Here is a 15,048-nt window from a genome sequence, read left to right on the forward strand (position 1 = left end):
AAGTGATGAGTCCAGCTATGACTTGAGGGACAGAAGTCCGTGTCTGGAATCCAGCAGGGGAGTGGAGAGCTGAGGAATGAGATGAGGGGCTGAAGACTAGAAGAGACTACACATGGAGAGAGTTCCAGGAGGGAGAAGTGCGGCCAGACCGAGGCTGGAGAAGGAGGCGCAGCCAAAGAGGGAAAGGCCGCCAAGCTGCAGGTGCTGGAGAGAGGGGAGGACTGAGGAAGAAGGGGCTCAGGAAAAGGCTGGAAAGGGGTCCAGGGTGGGCAAGGATGTAGATGCTGGTTGGCTTCCACGATGTGCCTCTCACATGGGCTCTGTCACTCACTCAACAGCCAACTTCTGTCCCCGGGATAGTGATGGGGGCCAAGGGCCCTGCTGCACACTTGGACAGGATGAGCTTGGCCCATATTTTGTAGAATCTGCAAAAGCCCCAGGTTCTCTCAAAATGTCACAGTGGTAGCTTGGAGCCCCTGGACTCCCCCAATTCCTCCTTAGGCATTCACCCTCCTCCAGGGGGCTCCCCATAATTGGCCTGAATGGTGCCCTTCCCATTCCCCTAACGTGCCTCTCCCATAACTCCTCAAAGTTCAGGATACACCAGGCACTGTAGGTTATAATAAAGTCTGCCTTTATTGATGTGTATCATGTTTACTGTCCCGGGCAAGTGGTGAGTTCAGGAAAATGGCCCACAACCTGTCACAGCCTGTACTTCAAGAGACACTCAGCAAGATGATAACACCGACAATGATGATGATGATGATGATGATGATGATGGTGTGTGTGGGGGGGGGTGTGCGTGTATCGACATACTCTGCTCCTCCTCCCTCGTACACCTCAGATCCACTCAGTCCTCTCTAGGGTGTCTCTTCACCTGATTCCGTCTACCAAAAATTTTTCTCACTCTCTCCTCCCTCTGTCCAAAACCTCCCCAACCTTCAAGGCCTGGCTCAAAGACCACCTCCATCTCCTCTAAGAAACTTTTCTGACTACTCCACCTTCTCCATGACTCTCTGCCCTTTGTTTTCTAACACCCTCTGTCACTGGTTAACCTTTAACTTGTTATGGCTCTGACCCCTTCTCCAGCAGCTTGTGCATTTCATCTCTGTCCCCAGGTCTGAGTCGACCCACCTGTCAGCTCTACGGTATGCCCAGCACAGGGCTGGAAACACAGCCTAGATTCAAGAATATACTGGTCAGTGTGTGTGTGTGTGTGTGTGTGTGTGTGTGTGTGTTTACACAAGAATCTTGAGCCCAGAGAGTGCGTCTGACCTGGGCTTCTAGACACCTCCCTTCCCCAGTCTGGGACCTGAGCAAGTCCAGAGTCTCGGTGGACAGAGGAGGGGCCTGCCCTTGCCAGTGCACCCCCATGCCAGTCCTTTGGCTAGGACTCAAAGCGGCTTCGGAGCTGCTTGAACTTGGACTTGTTGTACTTAGTGATGAGGTCCAGTTTGCTGTGACCCAGGGTCAGCCGTTTCTCATCCCTGACCAGGTCACTGTTACCACCGTTGAGATGGCCACCCTTGGGAGCCCCAGGCTCGGGTGCCTGCCTGGCACCTTGCAACTGATGATACTTGGTGATGAGGTCCAGCTTGCTGTGGCCCAGGGTTAGCCGTTTCTCATCCCCAGACCCCACTCCAGTCGTGCAAGCAGGGCTTGGTATTGGAAGACCATTAGGCCCAGGCCCCTCACCCCGGAATGGGCCGAACTTTGTGATGAGGTCCAGCTGGCTGTGTCCCAGGGTCTGCCGCCGCTCATCTGGACCCTGTCTGGCAGGTCTGACTGAGGAGTTGGTTTCAAGGGGCACTCTGGAGCCCTGGGCCTTGGGGTACTGCACCAGGAGGTCTGATTGGCCATGGCTATGGTTTAGGGACATCCTCCTGTCCTCCAGGGCCCGATCACCAGGTCTGAGGGAACCTGACTCAGGGGCACCCCCAGTACCCAGGGCTCGGGACAGAAGATCCAGCTGGCTGTTGGCCTGGCTTGGGGACAACCTCCTGTCCTCTGGGGCCTGCTCGCCAGGCCGAAGGGGGCTTGAGTTGGGGGTAACCCCAGAGTCAGGGTCTCTCACTTCTCGGGCTCTGGGGAAGGGGACAAGGAGATCCAGCTGGCCACGGCTCTGACTTGGAGATGCCTTTTTCTGCTTCTCCTCCACTGTCTCCAGGGCTGTGCCAGGTACCCATCGACCCCGCAGGGGGCTGGGCTCTTGGCTTCCTGGGAGCCCATTCTCTGGGAACCGGGACATAGCTGGGACACCCCAGTGGAACTGGAGGAGGGGCCGGGAGCGAGGAAGCAGAGGGGACCCCACTGCCAAGGTCAAGGGGCTGGCACTATTATGGTTGAGGGCAGGGGAGGACTGGGACCACGGGTATGATGCTAGCTTGCCCAGGTTGGCCCTATAGAGCCCAGGAGGGGAGCCATGGTTAGGGTCTGACAGTTGGCGATGCAGGGAGGGCTGGCCATGGGCCTCATGGCGGGCGGGACCCAGAGACGAGGACCCCATGCCCATGTCACTGCAATCACCACCTCCTGGTAGAGCGAGGCAGGAGGAGAGACCCGTAAGTGGTGACCGCTTGATGCTGCTGAGGCTGGTGCTGGAGGGCGGGGACGATGTGGGGCTTGGGATGCCAGGCCTGAAGGCTAGGGCCACGGGAGGAGGACGCAGTGCCCGGGGAGACAGCGGGTCCTCACCGCTGCAGAAGCCTTCCACAGGCCGCGACTCGGCGTACAGGCAGCGGAACTCCCGGTCAAAGTCTTCCACGATGCGGCCCCTGAGCTGCAGCACCATGCTAGTGTGGGCCTGGTTGCAAAGCCAGGTGAAGCTGGGGGCAGAGGGACAGGGGGGTCAGGAGGCAAAGTGCAGGACCCTGGGTGTTGGCAGGAGTCACAGCCAGAGGTGCATACCTGGTCCAGCATGCTGGACCCAAACCCCACCACCATGAGGGCTCACAGCAAGGGGCAGAGCTCTGACTCCAGAGTCTGTGCTTGCCCTAGCCCTGCTTAGTGGGCCTGGGCACACGGCTGCCCTCAGGGCCCCAACTACCCCATCTGTAAAATGGACTTGTGGGAGGTTCCCTGAAGTCACTCCAGTTCCAATGTGCAATAGTCATTTTCTATGCCAAGGGTATTAAAGTCATCATTCCCCTAGAGTGAGCTCCTCCAGGGCCGACCTGCCCCCAACACCCTCCCCGAGCCTGGCATGATGCCTGGCACATGGCAGGTGCTCAGTCTGTGTCTGAAGGGATGGACAAGTGGAGGGAAGCTCAGAGCTGCCAGCCAGTGGTGCAGTCCCAGGCCCCCCTCGCCTCCTCACGCCTGCTCACCTGTAGCTGCCTGCCACCACCTGCTCACAGTCGATGAGGACGAACTTCTCCAGGGCCTGCCCCGTGAAGCGGCGGCCAGCCTTGCTGCAATATGTGTCCCCACACATGCTCCGCACACGCATGTTCTAGGTGTAAGTAGGTTGAGGGTGACCTTGAGAGAGTGAGGCTCAAGCCATGTCTCTGCCCCATGGGGTCTCCAACCCCAAACAGCTAAGGGAACTTACCCCCAATTCCCACTGCCCCCCCAGTGCTGAGTGGCCACCCACTGGCTCCCCCACCATCCCTGACTCCCCATCCGCATCCCTGGTTACTGCCCCTGGTCCTCACTAACCGGCAGGTGCCCCCCATTGAGGTCCATCTTGTAACACATCTCCAGGAAGTGCCTCAGGTGCTCCTGGGCCAGGAGCAGGTACACAGGGACACCACGCCGGCTCGAGGCCTCCATGAGGTCACACAGAAGCTCCATGTCAGTGAATATGTCCATCACCACAGCCACTACCTGGGCAGGGGGAGGTGCATGAAAGCTCAGCGCTGCCCAGGGCACTCCCCACATCCAGCCAAGCCTGGGGCAGGAACCCGGGCCCCGGGAAAAGAGCACTGGACTTAAAATCAGGAGGCCAGAGCGTTCAAGAGAAAGTGAACAGGAAGGGCTCTTAGCAGTGACCTAGCCCAGGGCTTCTTAACTTGGGCACAGGGAGATTTGACTGTCTTCTTTTTTTTAAGAGTCAGTGTCTGTCTCACTCTGTCGCCCAGGCTGGAGTGCAGTGGCATGATCATAGCTCTCATCTGCCTAGAATTCCCAGGCTCAAGCAATCCTCCCAACTCAGCCTCCCAAGTAGCTGGTATTATAGACATGTGCCACTATGCCTGGCTAATTTTTTTTTTTTTTTTTTTGAGACAGCATCTCACTCTGTTGCCCAGGCTTGAGTGCAGTGGTGCAATCTTGGCTCACTGCAACCTCTGCCTTCTGGGTTCAAGCGATTCTCATGCCTTAGCCTCTCAAGTAGCTGGAATTTCAGGCACTTGCCACCATGCCCAGCTAATTTTCTGTATTTTTAATAGAGACGGGGTTTCACCATGTTGGCCAGGCTGGTCTCGAACTCCTGACCTCAGGTGATCTGCCCGCCTCAGCCTCCCAAAGTGCTGTAATTACAGGCATGAGCCACTGTGCCTGTCCCTGGATAATTTTTTTTTTTTTCCTTTGAGACGGAGTCTCGCACTGTTACCTGTGCAGTGGCACGATCTCGGCTCCTGGGTTCAAGTGATTCTCCTGCCTCAGCCTTCCAAGTAGCTGGGATTACAGGTGCCTGCCACCACGCCCAGCTAATTTTTTGTATTTTTAGTAGAGACGGGTTTTCATGATGTTGGCCAGGCTGATCTCAAACTCCTGACCTTGTGATCCACCCGCCTCGGCCTCCCAAAGTGCTGGAATTACAGGCATGAGCCACCACGCCTGGCCGCTAATTTTTTTTTTATTCTAATTTTTTGTAGAGATGTGGGTCTCACTATGTTGCCCAAGCTAGTCTTGAACTCCTGGCCTCAAGCAGTCCTCCCACCTCAGCCTCCCAAAGCACTGGGATTACAGTAAAATCCCAGCCCAGATTTGACTGTCTTGAACCCCTAGCTGTTTGAAAGCATTTGTGTGCATCTTTAGGTTCACCGAGTGTTTATCTGTCATCAGATTCTCAAAGATGACTGTGGATCGACTGTGCTAGTCCAACACCCCCTCTGCACTGAGCCCCAGATGGGACAGCAGTGACAAGCAGAACCCAGGCCCCAATTCCCAGGCAAGTTCCTTGCACTCCCCCCACTAACTCCAGCCCAGCTGTGCCCCAGGGACTGTCTGTCTGAGGCTCCCTTCTCCAGGGTCAGAGCTACAAGCCACTTACTGGGGTCTTCACTGCCCTTTCCCAGCCCTGCCTCAGTTTCCCTGTGAAGCCACAGAGATCTGGTGTGACCCCTTACACTGCAGACTCCCTTATTTGCACCCATGCCAAATGGATCCAAGTTTTCTGCTCAGTTGAGGACTGGGCTGGAGCTTGTGCCTCCATCCCATATAAAGGGCTGCCTCTAAAAGGCCCCTGAAACCCTCCTGGCACCTCCCAGCCCCCAGCTGGCCTTTCTTCCCATGGTATATATCTGCTATGAGAATCTCTTCTCCCAGGCAGGGCCGAGAGGCAGGAGTTACAGAGCATAGCACTCCAGCTCTGGGGTCAGAAAGAACTAGGTTCAAACCTGGACTCTACCACTTCCTGGTGACACAGCTTTGGGTGAGTAGCTTCACCTCTGGAAACCTCAACTTCCTCAGCTGTTAAATGGAGATAATGATAGCCATGTCTCAGAGCTACGGGGAATTAAATATGAAAATGCTCAAGACATAACAGAGCTCTATAAACATTGGGCTGCAGGGCAACGCAGCATTTCCCAAGGTCACTAGGAGTCATGACAGCCCAGTACACGAGCCTGGCTCCTGGCCCAGGACAGAGGGGTCTAAATGGGGGCTGAGAAAGTGAGGCACTGGGGGATGCCCTAGTTCACAGCACAGGCCTGGCCAGAGTGGGGGGACAAGGACAGGCAGGAAAGATCAAAGAGGCAGGGGTGAGGATGACGACAGCAGCAGCCTCACTAATAACCCCATTCCCGATGCCAATCAGGCCTGGCCGTCCCCTGCCTGGGGCACAGGCAGGCTTGCCAGGGAAGCTCTGGAAGTACCGGTGGGATCCCAGTATCCTGGCTTCCCATCTCTGCAGCAGGAACCTAACTCTACCTCAAACCCAGCCAGGGGTCATCTTGTCCATTCCCCTAGAGTAGGAGGCCAGGGCTTCAGAAGTGAAGCTGTGCTTGTGTGTGGCCAGAGCCTTTCTGGGTGCTGACCACCCCCACCTGCCCTCCCAATTCTCTTTCTCCTGAGTTCCTGCTCCCCATCACTGAGCCCAGCATCCTCCTCTCCTCTTTCCTCCTTGGTTCCAAAGCCCAGCCCTCGAGGACATGCCAAAGAGGCCCACACGCTGGCCGCCTCCCCTGCTTCAGGCCCAGCTGCAGATGTGGTGCAGGAGGGTGGGGGGCAACTGGGGACCTGAGCCAGCAAGGAAGGCTGGACTGCTCCCCAGGACCTAAGTCAGAGAGCCCCTGTGTCCCCGAGCCCTGAACTCTATGTCACCATATGGACCTCCCTGGGCAAGTCCCAAGCACCTCTCTGGCCTCAGTTTCTTCTTCTGTAAGTTAAGGAAGTGACTCAGATGTTCCCCAAGGTTGGAGTTCTTAGTGTGGGGATCATAAAACTTTCTGAGAAACTGATAAGGCAGTGGAGCATCTTCCAAGGTAAAGATGCAGCGAGGACTCCTCCCTCCAACCTGCACCACTTGGTGTGCATTTCAGAGGGTTGTGGAGTCCCTGATGCCCATGCCCTGTTCTAGGCTCATCCATACTATTCCTGGGGACCAAGCATTGCCAAGGTAAATATGGGATGCCCCCCTTCTAGGAGTTTGCGATCTAATAGTGCCAGAGGTGCTGGTCCTCATTCTGCCCCTAAGTCACTGCGTCACCTTGGCTGGTCCCTTCCCTCTCTGGGCCTCAGTTTCCTCCTCTGTGAGCTGAGCGATGGAGAGATGAGGCCCTTACCGTGCGGGCCTGGCTGAAGAGGAAGCGCAGCAAGTCCTTGATGTTCTTGGCCTTGTCCCTCTGGAAGTGGACCACGGCCTGGGTGGGGCTGAAGCCCGTGGCCTGTGGCACCTCGGGCCAGCCCAGGTCCAGGTCCGGGGGGTCTATGTCAGAGGCCATGGGGAAGTAAGTGCCTGAGGTGACTTCGGAGAGCAGACTGAGGCGGTCTGGCCCCGAGGCCTCCTGCCCCTGGGCCTCGCTGAGCTCAGGGCCCCCGCGCACATGGCTGGTCATGTAGTCCACATCCAGGGCGCTCAGGAAGGGCAGCTCCCGCTCCTCGGAGATGACCCGCAGGTAGGCAGCCTCACCCCGCTCCAGGAGGGCGTCGGCCGCCAGCCGGGCCGCCTCGCTGTGCCGCAGCACCAGCGGTGAGCTCTCCCGCCACCACGGCCGCTTCAGCTCCTCCACCCGGCCCCGCAGGGGTCCCGCCATGCCCTGGACTCCCAGGCTCCCAGGCCCCGGGCTTCCGAACATGCCGGCCCAGCGGCTGCCTCACCCGCCGGCAGGGCCCATGGCCCGCACGCTGGGCTGGCTGCAGCAGGAAGAGGAGACTGGCAGAACCACCTCCTGCCCACCCGCTCGCTGTGTGTGTGGCGGGCCCCCAAACTGTTGCCACCCTAAATCAGAGCCACGCTCCGCCCTATTGCCCCTGGCCTCTGGAACCTGTCAGGCCAGCCCCACCTGTCTGCCTGTGTTGGGACTCGCCTGCCCAGGGAAGTGGCAATGCCAGGCTCTCGGTGCACACTCCTGCCTCCCTCTATTCCTCCCCAGCAACGCCGCCCCATCCCTACCAGGCTCCAAGCAAGTCTCCAAATGCTGACTTCCTGGGACCTACAGAGGTTGAATTATAGCTAAGAGGGGCCCAGGCGGCTCAGGAACACACATGCACACGCACACACACTGCAGGTGGGTGAGCGACTCAAGACACCCAGGAAAAGACATGAACACACACGCAGACGGACACACTGACAACTGACCGATACACAGATGTGGAGAGTGGGCTGACACAGGCCAACCACACACTTTAATCACATCGACTTGCATAAACTCACCCAAACGCTGATTTACAGACTGGCCATGGCCCCCACAACACATACCATAGTGGATAGCACATGCCTTGGCTCAAGTCTGCAAGGCCCTAAATGAGAGCTGAACAAGCATCACATGGAATATCCAAGGACATCAATGCCTGTCTGTTCCCCAACCAGTCCTCTTTTTGCTCCCATAATCGTCCTGCCACTCTCCACCATCTTAACTGTGGTGCTCACAGCCCCCTGGCTCTCTCCCACCCCCACTCAGAGCTGTCATTCAAGAACCTAAGGCAGTGGCTCTCACCCTGACCCCAGGGGTGGTGAGAGGTGATGAAATGCAGACCCCCGGGCCCCACCCTCCTGGAGATTCTCATCCAGAAGGTGTCCATAGGCTTCTGGAGCTTGTCTTTTTTCTTTTTTCTTTTTCTTTTTGAGATAGGGTCTTGCTCTGTCACCCAGGCTGGAGTGTAGTGGCGCAATCACAACTCACTACAGCTGTGCCTCAGTTTCTCTGGGCTCAAGTGATCTTCCCACCTCAGCCTCCTGAGTAGCTGGGATTACAGGTGCATGTTACCATGCTCAGCTAATTTGTGAATTTTTTTAAGAGATGGGATCTCACTATGTTGTCCAGGCTGATCTTGAACTCCTGGCCTCAAGCAATCTTCCTGTCTCAGCCTCCCAAAGTGCTGGGATTATAGGTGTAAGCCACCACACCTGGCCATTTTTTTTTTCAATTGAGACGTGATCTTGCTCTGTCACCCAGGCTAGAGAGAGCAGTGGTGTGATCATAGCTTACTGTAATCTTGAATTCTTGGGTCTTTTAACAAGTGCCCAGTGCACTGTGGGCAGTGGGCTAAGGCCCACCCCTCAGACATGCTGTTCCAGATGGCTGTGCTTGCAACACCCTTAACTCCAGGGATGTTCTTGGCCTGGTGGTGGCCAGACCCCAGCGTTCCTCCCCTCCTCCAGGGCTGAGTATGAAAATGGTTGAAAGGTTGTTTCAGAGAATGGGTGAACACACTGCAAGGTCAGTAGGCAAACAGGGCAGGCAGATTTCTGACCTCTGCCCCAGCAAAGACTGAAGTCCCAGAGCATGCACTGTGTGTCCCTTGGAGGACGCTGAGCAGCTTTGCTCTGGGGAACGGGATGAGCAGGTGGCAGCTGCATTTGGGGAGCCAGGCTAGGCAGAAGCAGTCACCACCTTTCCACAGAGGCGTGAGGTCCAGCGAGGACGGCGGGAAGTGCAGAAGGCCTAAAGCCGTGTCTCGCAGCCGTGTTTAGCACTGAGTGCACTTGGTTTGTCTGGTCTGCAATCATGTCCGGAACACAGGGTCTTCTGTGTCCCAAGAACTTGACACACGTATAGTGGGAGGGAGCTGGGTGGGATTCAGAGGTTCCCGAGTTGAACTGAGCCCTAGGACCAAAGATGAATGGGGCTAGGGCTGTGTCTTCGAAGACCCTATAAGTGAAGGACCTGGGGGAGCATGGGGGAGCCACAGGTCAGGAGTTATGACCCACACTATCCCATCCCAGGTGCAGGAGCACCGGGCACTCCAAGGAGGCCCTTCCCAGGGGGTGAGGAGGCTGCAAGAGGGGCAGAAGTTTGAGTAAACAAAGCCAGACCGTGGGAGGGTAATGAGTTGTGGGGGTATCCGAGGTGGCAGGGCCATCATTAGGGCCTTATCTCCAGGACCTTGTTTGAAGGGGAGGATCAACCAGGGTCTTATCTGGGTGGGAGAAGTGCTCCCGGGAGGGAGGGAGGCAAGTTTGCATGTCACTGAGTTAGTTGTGTTTATCCTGCAGTGTTTATACATATACTTCAGGTACATATCTTTGGCTCTGTATCTTTTAATTGTGGTAAAATACACATAACATTTGCCTTTAAAAAAGAATTCATGGCTGGACGCGGTGGCTCATGCCTATAATCCCAGCAGTTTGGGAGGCCGAGGTGGGCGGATCAGCTGAAGTTGGGAGTTCAAGACCAGCCTGACCAACATAGTGAAACCCCATCTCTAATAAAAATACAAAAATTAGGTGGTTGTGGTGGCAGGCGCCCATAATCCCAGCTACTTGGGAGGCTGAGGCAGGAGAATCGCTTGAACCCAGGAGGCAGAGGTAGAGGTGAGCCAAGATTACGCCACTGCACTCCAGCCTCAAGCGATGCTCTTGCCTCTGCCTCCCAAAGTGTTGAGATTACAGGTGTGAGCCACTGCACGAAGCCAAAATCTGCTATTGTAACCATTTTTAAGTCGTACACTTCAAGTGTCATAAGTCCATTCACACTATTGTGTAACCCTCACCACCATCCATCTCTAGAACTCTTTTCACTTTGCAAAATTAGAGCTCTGTACCCACTAAACACGAACTCCCCATTTCCCCCTCCCCCACCCCCTGGCACCCACTATTCTGTTTCCTGTCTCTATGAATTTGACTCCTCTAGATACCTCATTTAAGTGGAATCATACCGTTTTGTCCTTTTGTGACTGGCTCATTTCACGTAGCTTCACGTCTTCAAGTTCCTCCACGTTGTAGTGTATGTCGGAATCTCCTTCCACTTCAGGCTGAATAACATCCCATTGCATGTGTGGAGCACATTTAGCTCATCCGTTCCTCCTCAGATGGATGCCTGAGTTGCTTCCACCTTTCGGCTGTTGTAAATAAGGCACAGGTGTACAAATTTGGCTCTGTATTTTTGTATACTTCCCCCCAGGCCCAGGTTTGTACTAAATTCCTTTTTTGTACATAAGAAACCACCGAATATTGCAATTTCATATGGTTTGACTAAATATATACACCTGTACCTGTGCATAACTGTACCTGTGCTTGTATGTGTGTGCACGTCCTGTCTATGATGTTTGTGTGCCTGCGTGGCGCAGCAGTGTGCGTGGACCTGTGTGTGCACGTGTGTCTGGGCGGCGGGATAGTCCTTGCGTCGGACTCTGCGTTGCGGTACTGGGGCTGTGGACAGAGAGCACAACGGAGAGGGGCAGGGGTGGGAAGACTTGGTTGAAGGGCAAAGGGTTCCAGTGGATCCCAGACATCATGATAATGCTTGCGTGCAAATCAAATCAAATCCCCCAGGGCTGAGGGACCAGCTGCCCCTCCGTAGGCAGCCCTCCCTGTGAGCTGAGTTGGTCAAGGGCAATGGGAGGGCAGACAGGTGGCTCCTGGCCTTGGGGCTGGGCCTAGAGGTGGTGGCCAAGGGTGATGGGAATCAACCAGACAGACCCAAGCCCTGTCCCTGGCTGCAGTGTGTCGGGCGCAGGCCCCTTAATGACTGTAATTAAGAGGAAGGAAACTGTTTTCCTGTACAGGAGGTGTGTCAGGCGCCTGCCTGGCATCACTCAGCTGTCCCAGGAGCCACTTAGCCTTGTCTGTTGTCTCTCACAAGCCAAGTGGTGTCTGGGCAGGCGATGTCGTGTGGGGTAGGGGAGCAGAGGCTGGGTTGCAGCCCTCCAGGTGCAGGCTGCTCTGAGGCCAGTGCTGCCACATCCCTTCCCTCTGGCGCCCCGGGTCAGGAGAGACAGAGGTTCCGCAGAGGAGCAGCTGGGACTGGTGGGGGAGCCAGAGTGCGCCCAAATCCCTTGAATCAAGGCAAAGCAACCTAAGAGCCAGAGATGCAAAAGCGGACAATACTGAGGAGTCCCCGAGGCTGGCTTGAGCCAGGAGCAAAGGGTGAGAAAGATTTCAGGGTGCAGAGTGGTAAGTGGGGTGTTCCTGGCTGGAGGAAGAGGGCAAGGACATGCCCAGGGAAGGCAGATGGGGGCCGTGGTACAGGGGAAGATGCTAATAGGAAGGTTAGAGCCACACTAGGAAGAGCTTGAGGGCCTTCTAAGGTGCTGGGTTCTTACCTAGAGACGATGGTACAGAGGCTGGGAAGACTCCAGAGCAGCATCCTGGGATAACTCAGAAACAGTTCCAATGGCGAGAGTGGGCCAAAGCACCAGAAACAACCCGCATTGGTTGAACCCAGTGTGGTTCACTGTTCACTGAGTGCGACACAGGTCTCAGGAGGTCACCATTCCGAACTCTTATCTCATCCTGATACCCCTTGGGCTATTGTGCCACTGGACAGAGTCAGACCCCCGATAGGAACACAGGCTCTGCCACTTAATGGGGGAGCCGAACAATCAGAACTTCTCTGAGTCACAGTGGCTGACTCTACACGTAGAGCGGGACCCACGCCACCTCCTTCACAGGGTTATTGTGAGGAATATAAGGGCTCAGCTACGCCAAGTGCCTGACTGAGAGCAGCTGTGGTTGCTCAGTACACGCTGAAGTCCAGAGCTTTCCCAGTTGTGAAAGGACAGGGGCTCGATGAAGGCCTGAAAGTTCAGGAAGCCACCAGGGGAGCCCTCTTGCTCAGTCTCTGGCCCCTTCTAGACCAAAGGCTGGTGCCAAGGCCAACATGGTCCCAGCCGTGTCAGTGGGGTGTGACCAGTCACCGCTGCCTCTGAGATCTGGCCTTTCATCCCACCCCTGCTCACAGGAGGCGGGGTGTCTGTCTGTCTGTCTCCTGTGTTTTATTTCTCCATTTGTTCTGAAATTGGGAGAGGAAGAAAGAGATACATCTGCTGACTCCTGGAGCCCCGTTATTGAGGCAGCCTCCCCTTCCCACCCCTCTCCCTCTGTCCAATCCTTCCAACATGGATTTAGTGTCCACCTTCAGCCAGCAGGTGACCCAAAGATGAGTAAGAGTTTGTCTCTGCCCTGGAGGAGCTCACAGTTCAGTGGGGAAGACAGACTCATAAATAATTATAAACCACGGATTAGGCTGAGGTATAAACCAAGCGCCTGGGGTTTAGAGCTGGGACCCATTGCAGAACCTCAGAGGAGCCATGGCCCCACCTCCCGCCCCTTCAAGCAAGGCACAGCGCAGTGGCAGGCCCTCTCCCAAATGGGAGGTGAATGCTGTTCCTGGCCACAGGGAAAGAAAAAAAGAGGAAGAGCACCCAGCCCAGGCTTGTGGGTGCTGGTTCCTGACTGAAACCTGCAGTGAGGCCTGGCAGGGCCTCAGCCTCCCCCGTCCAACGCGCTGGCTGGGCGGGAGGTCTCCAGGCTCTTCTGGCGCTATCACTGTGGTCCATCACTTGTTGACGCCATGGGGTGGTGCTTGGAGGTCCCTTCCTGGAAATTCTCCAGCCAGGGTCTCCAGGATCTTTTCTCCTTATTCTCCCCTCCACACAGAAAAGGGAAGTCAGTGGCCTGGTCAGGGTCTGGGTCCTAGGCTCACCAATGTTGCTCCAGGGAAGTCCCCTGGAAGCCACAGAGAACCTGATGGGGGAGCGGGGAAGGCCGGGGTCAGGGGCCTGAGGTCTGGCCTCCCCCTCTCTAAGGCCAAGCCCCGTGGATAGGGTGGGTGAGGCATGGTGGGTGCAGTGGACAGACTAGAAGTGGGAACCAGGGCAATAGGTACAGGAGGGCTGCTCCCAGGGGAAGAGTTCAAGCACTCCTGCCAGCTCCACTTCCCTCCCACTCCACCCCCATGGCTGATAAGCTCTAGATCGAGACCAGTTGGCATGAGCTCTCCTTTCCCTCTCAGCCCTCTCCTCAGAAACTCCTTTTCCCCCTATCTGTCCTCCCAATCACTGGTCTCAGGAAAGGATTCCTTCACCACCTCCAAAGCCAGGCCCTTGTTCTCAAGATCAGGCTTCCATTTCCAGAAGGATCTCATCAGAGTCCCTAAACTCATGGGAAGTTCCCTACTCCACTAAGTGCTTAGCTCATCAGAGTCCTCCCTGCCCCAAATACATCTTCAGCACGTTCCTGCAAATCCCCTCGTTTCACCCCCTCTTCTGCCTCCTCCCAGTTTCCCTCCCTTTCTTCTCAGCATGCTGCCCTGAGTTTCCTCCTAGAAGCTCTCCTCTTCCCTGGCTCCACAGTCTACCTTCTGCACTGGTGCCTGCTCTTCCTGCCATCTCCTGTGAGTGCTCCTTGCACTCCCAACCCAGTCTCGAGGTTGCCCTCACCTTCAGGGGCTCATCAACTTCAGGATTTCTTTCTTTCTTTCTATTTGCTGCTTCTTTTTTTTTTTTTTTTTTTTTTTTTTTTTTTTTTTGAGATGGAGTCTCGCTCTGTCACCCAGGCTGGAGTGCAGTGACGCGATCTCGGCTCACTGCAAGCTCCGCCTCCCGGGTTCCCGCCATTCTCCTGCCTCAGCCTCTCCAGTAGCTGGGACTACAGGCGCCCATTACTGCGCCCAGCCAATTTTTTTTGTATCTTTTTTTAGTAGAGATGGGGTTTCACCGTGTTAGCCAGGATGGTCTCAATCTCCTGACCTGGTGATCCGCCTGCCTCAGCCTCCCAAAGTGCTGGGATTACAGGCGTGAGCCACCGCGCCCAGCCTCAACGTCAGGATTTCTAAACCCAAGACAAGGCCAATATCCTTCATCCCCGAGGTCAATCCTGAGGTTCACCAAGGTCCTTCCTGCCCCATGCCCTTGCCTTCCCTGGAGCATCTCTAGCATCTGAAGTCCATCTGCCACCAGACTGGCTCCCCACAGATGCAACCAAGGTGCACCAAAAGCAATGGAGTGGAACCCAGAAAAAATGACTGTTCAGCTTTTGCTGCAGGGTCAGCTTGCACCAGCAAGCGGATTCTTCTCAGTGAGCCTATTTCCCTATTGCATCATGGATGCAGCAATCCCTGCCCTGCCTAGTTCAGAGAGTGCCGTAATTTTCACTTGAAAAAAAAACAGCACATGGCAGGGCACGGTGGCTCACACCTGTAATCCCAGCACTTTGGGAGGCTGAAGTGGGCGGATCACCTGAGGTCAGGAGTTCGAGACCAGCCTGATCAACATGGCGAAATCCCGTCTTTACTAAAAATACAAAAAAATTTAGCAGGGCGTGGTGGTGGGTGCCTGTAATTCCAGCTACTCGGGAGGTTGAGGCAGGAGGATCACTTGAACCTGGGAGGCGGAGGTTGGAGGTTATAGTGAGCTGAGATCGCACCATTGCCCTCTGGCCTGGGCAACAGGAGCAAAACTCCATCTCAAAAAAGAAAAAAAAAAAAGAAAAGAAAAGAAAAG

The 15,048-nt window shown here is 55.6% G+C and overlaps 1 protein-coding gene across 1 annotated transcript; it reads right to left on the reverse strand.

The window, feature by feature from the left end:
• Positions 1 to 1,387: 1,387 nt before the first annotated feature.
• Positions 1,388 to 7,460, reverse strand: FAM83C (family with sequence similarity 83 member C). The gene is made up of 4 exons (XM_007963169.3): positions 6,948 to 7,460; positions 3,658 to 3,825; positions 3,327 to 3,451; positions 1,388 to 2,825 (listed from the first exon to the last, which is right to left on the reverse strand). Exons 1-4 carry the CDS (start codon positions 7,458 to 7,460, stop codon positions 1,388 to 1,390), a joined length of 2,244 nt encoding a protein of 747 aa, XP_007961360.2.
• Between the last annotated feature and the right edge of the window lie 7,588 nt (positions 7,461 to 15,048).

The sequence above is a fragment of the Chlorocebus sabaeus genome, chromosome 2 (assembly GCF_047675955.1).
Source record: "Chlorocebus sabaeus isolate Y175 chromosome 2, mChlSab1.0.hap1, whole genome shotgun sequence".
NCBI classification, from domain to species: domain Eukaryota; kingdom Metazoa; phylum Chordata; class Mammalia; order Primates; family Cercopithecidae; genus Chlorocebus; species Chlorocebus sabaeus.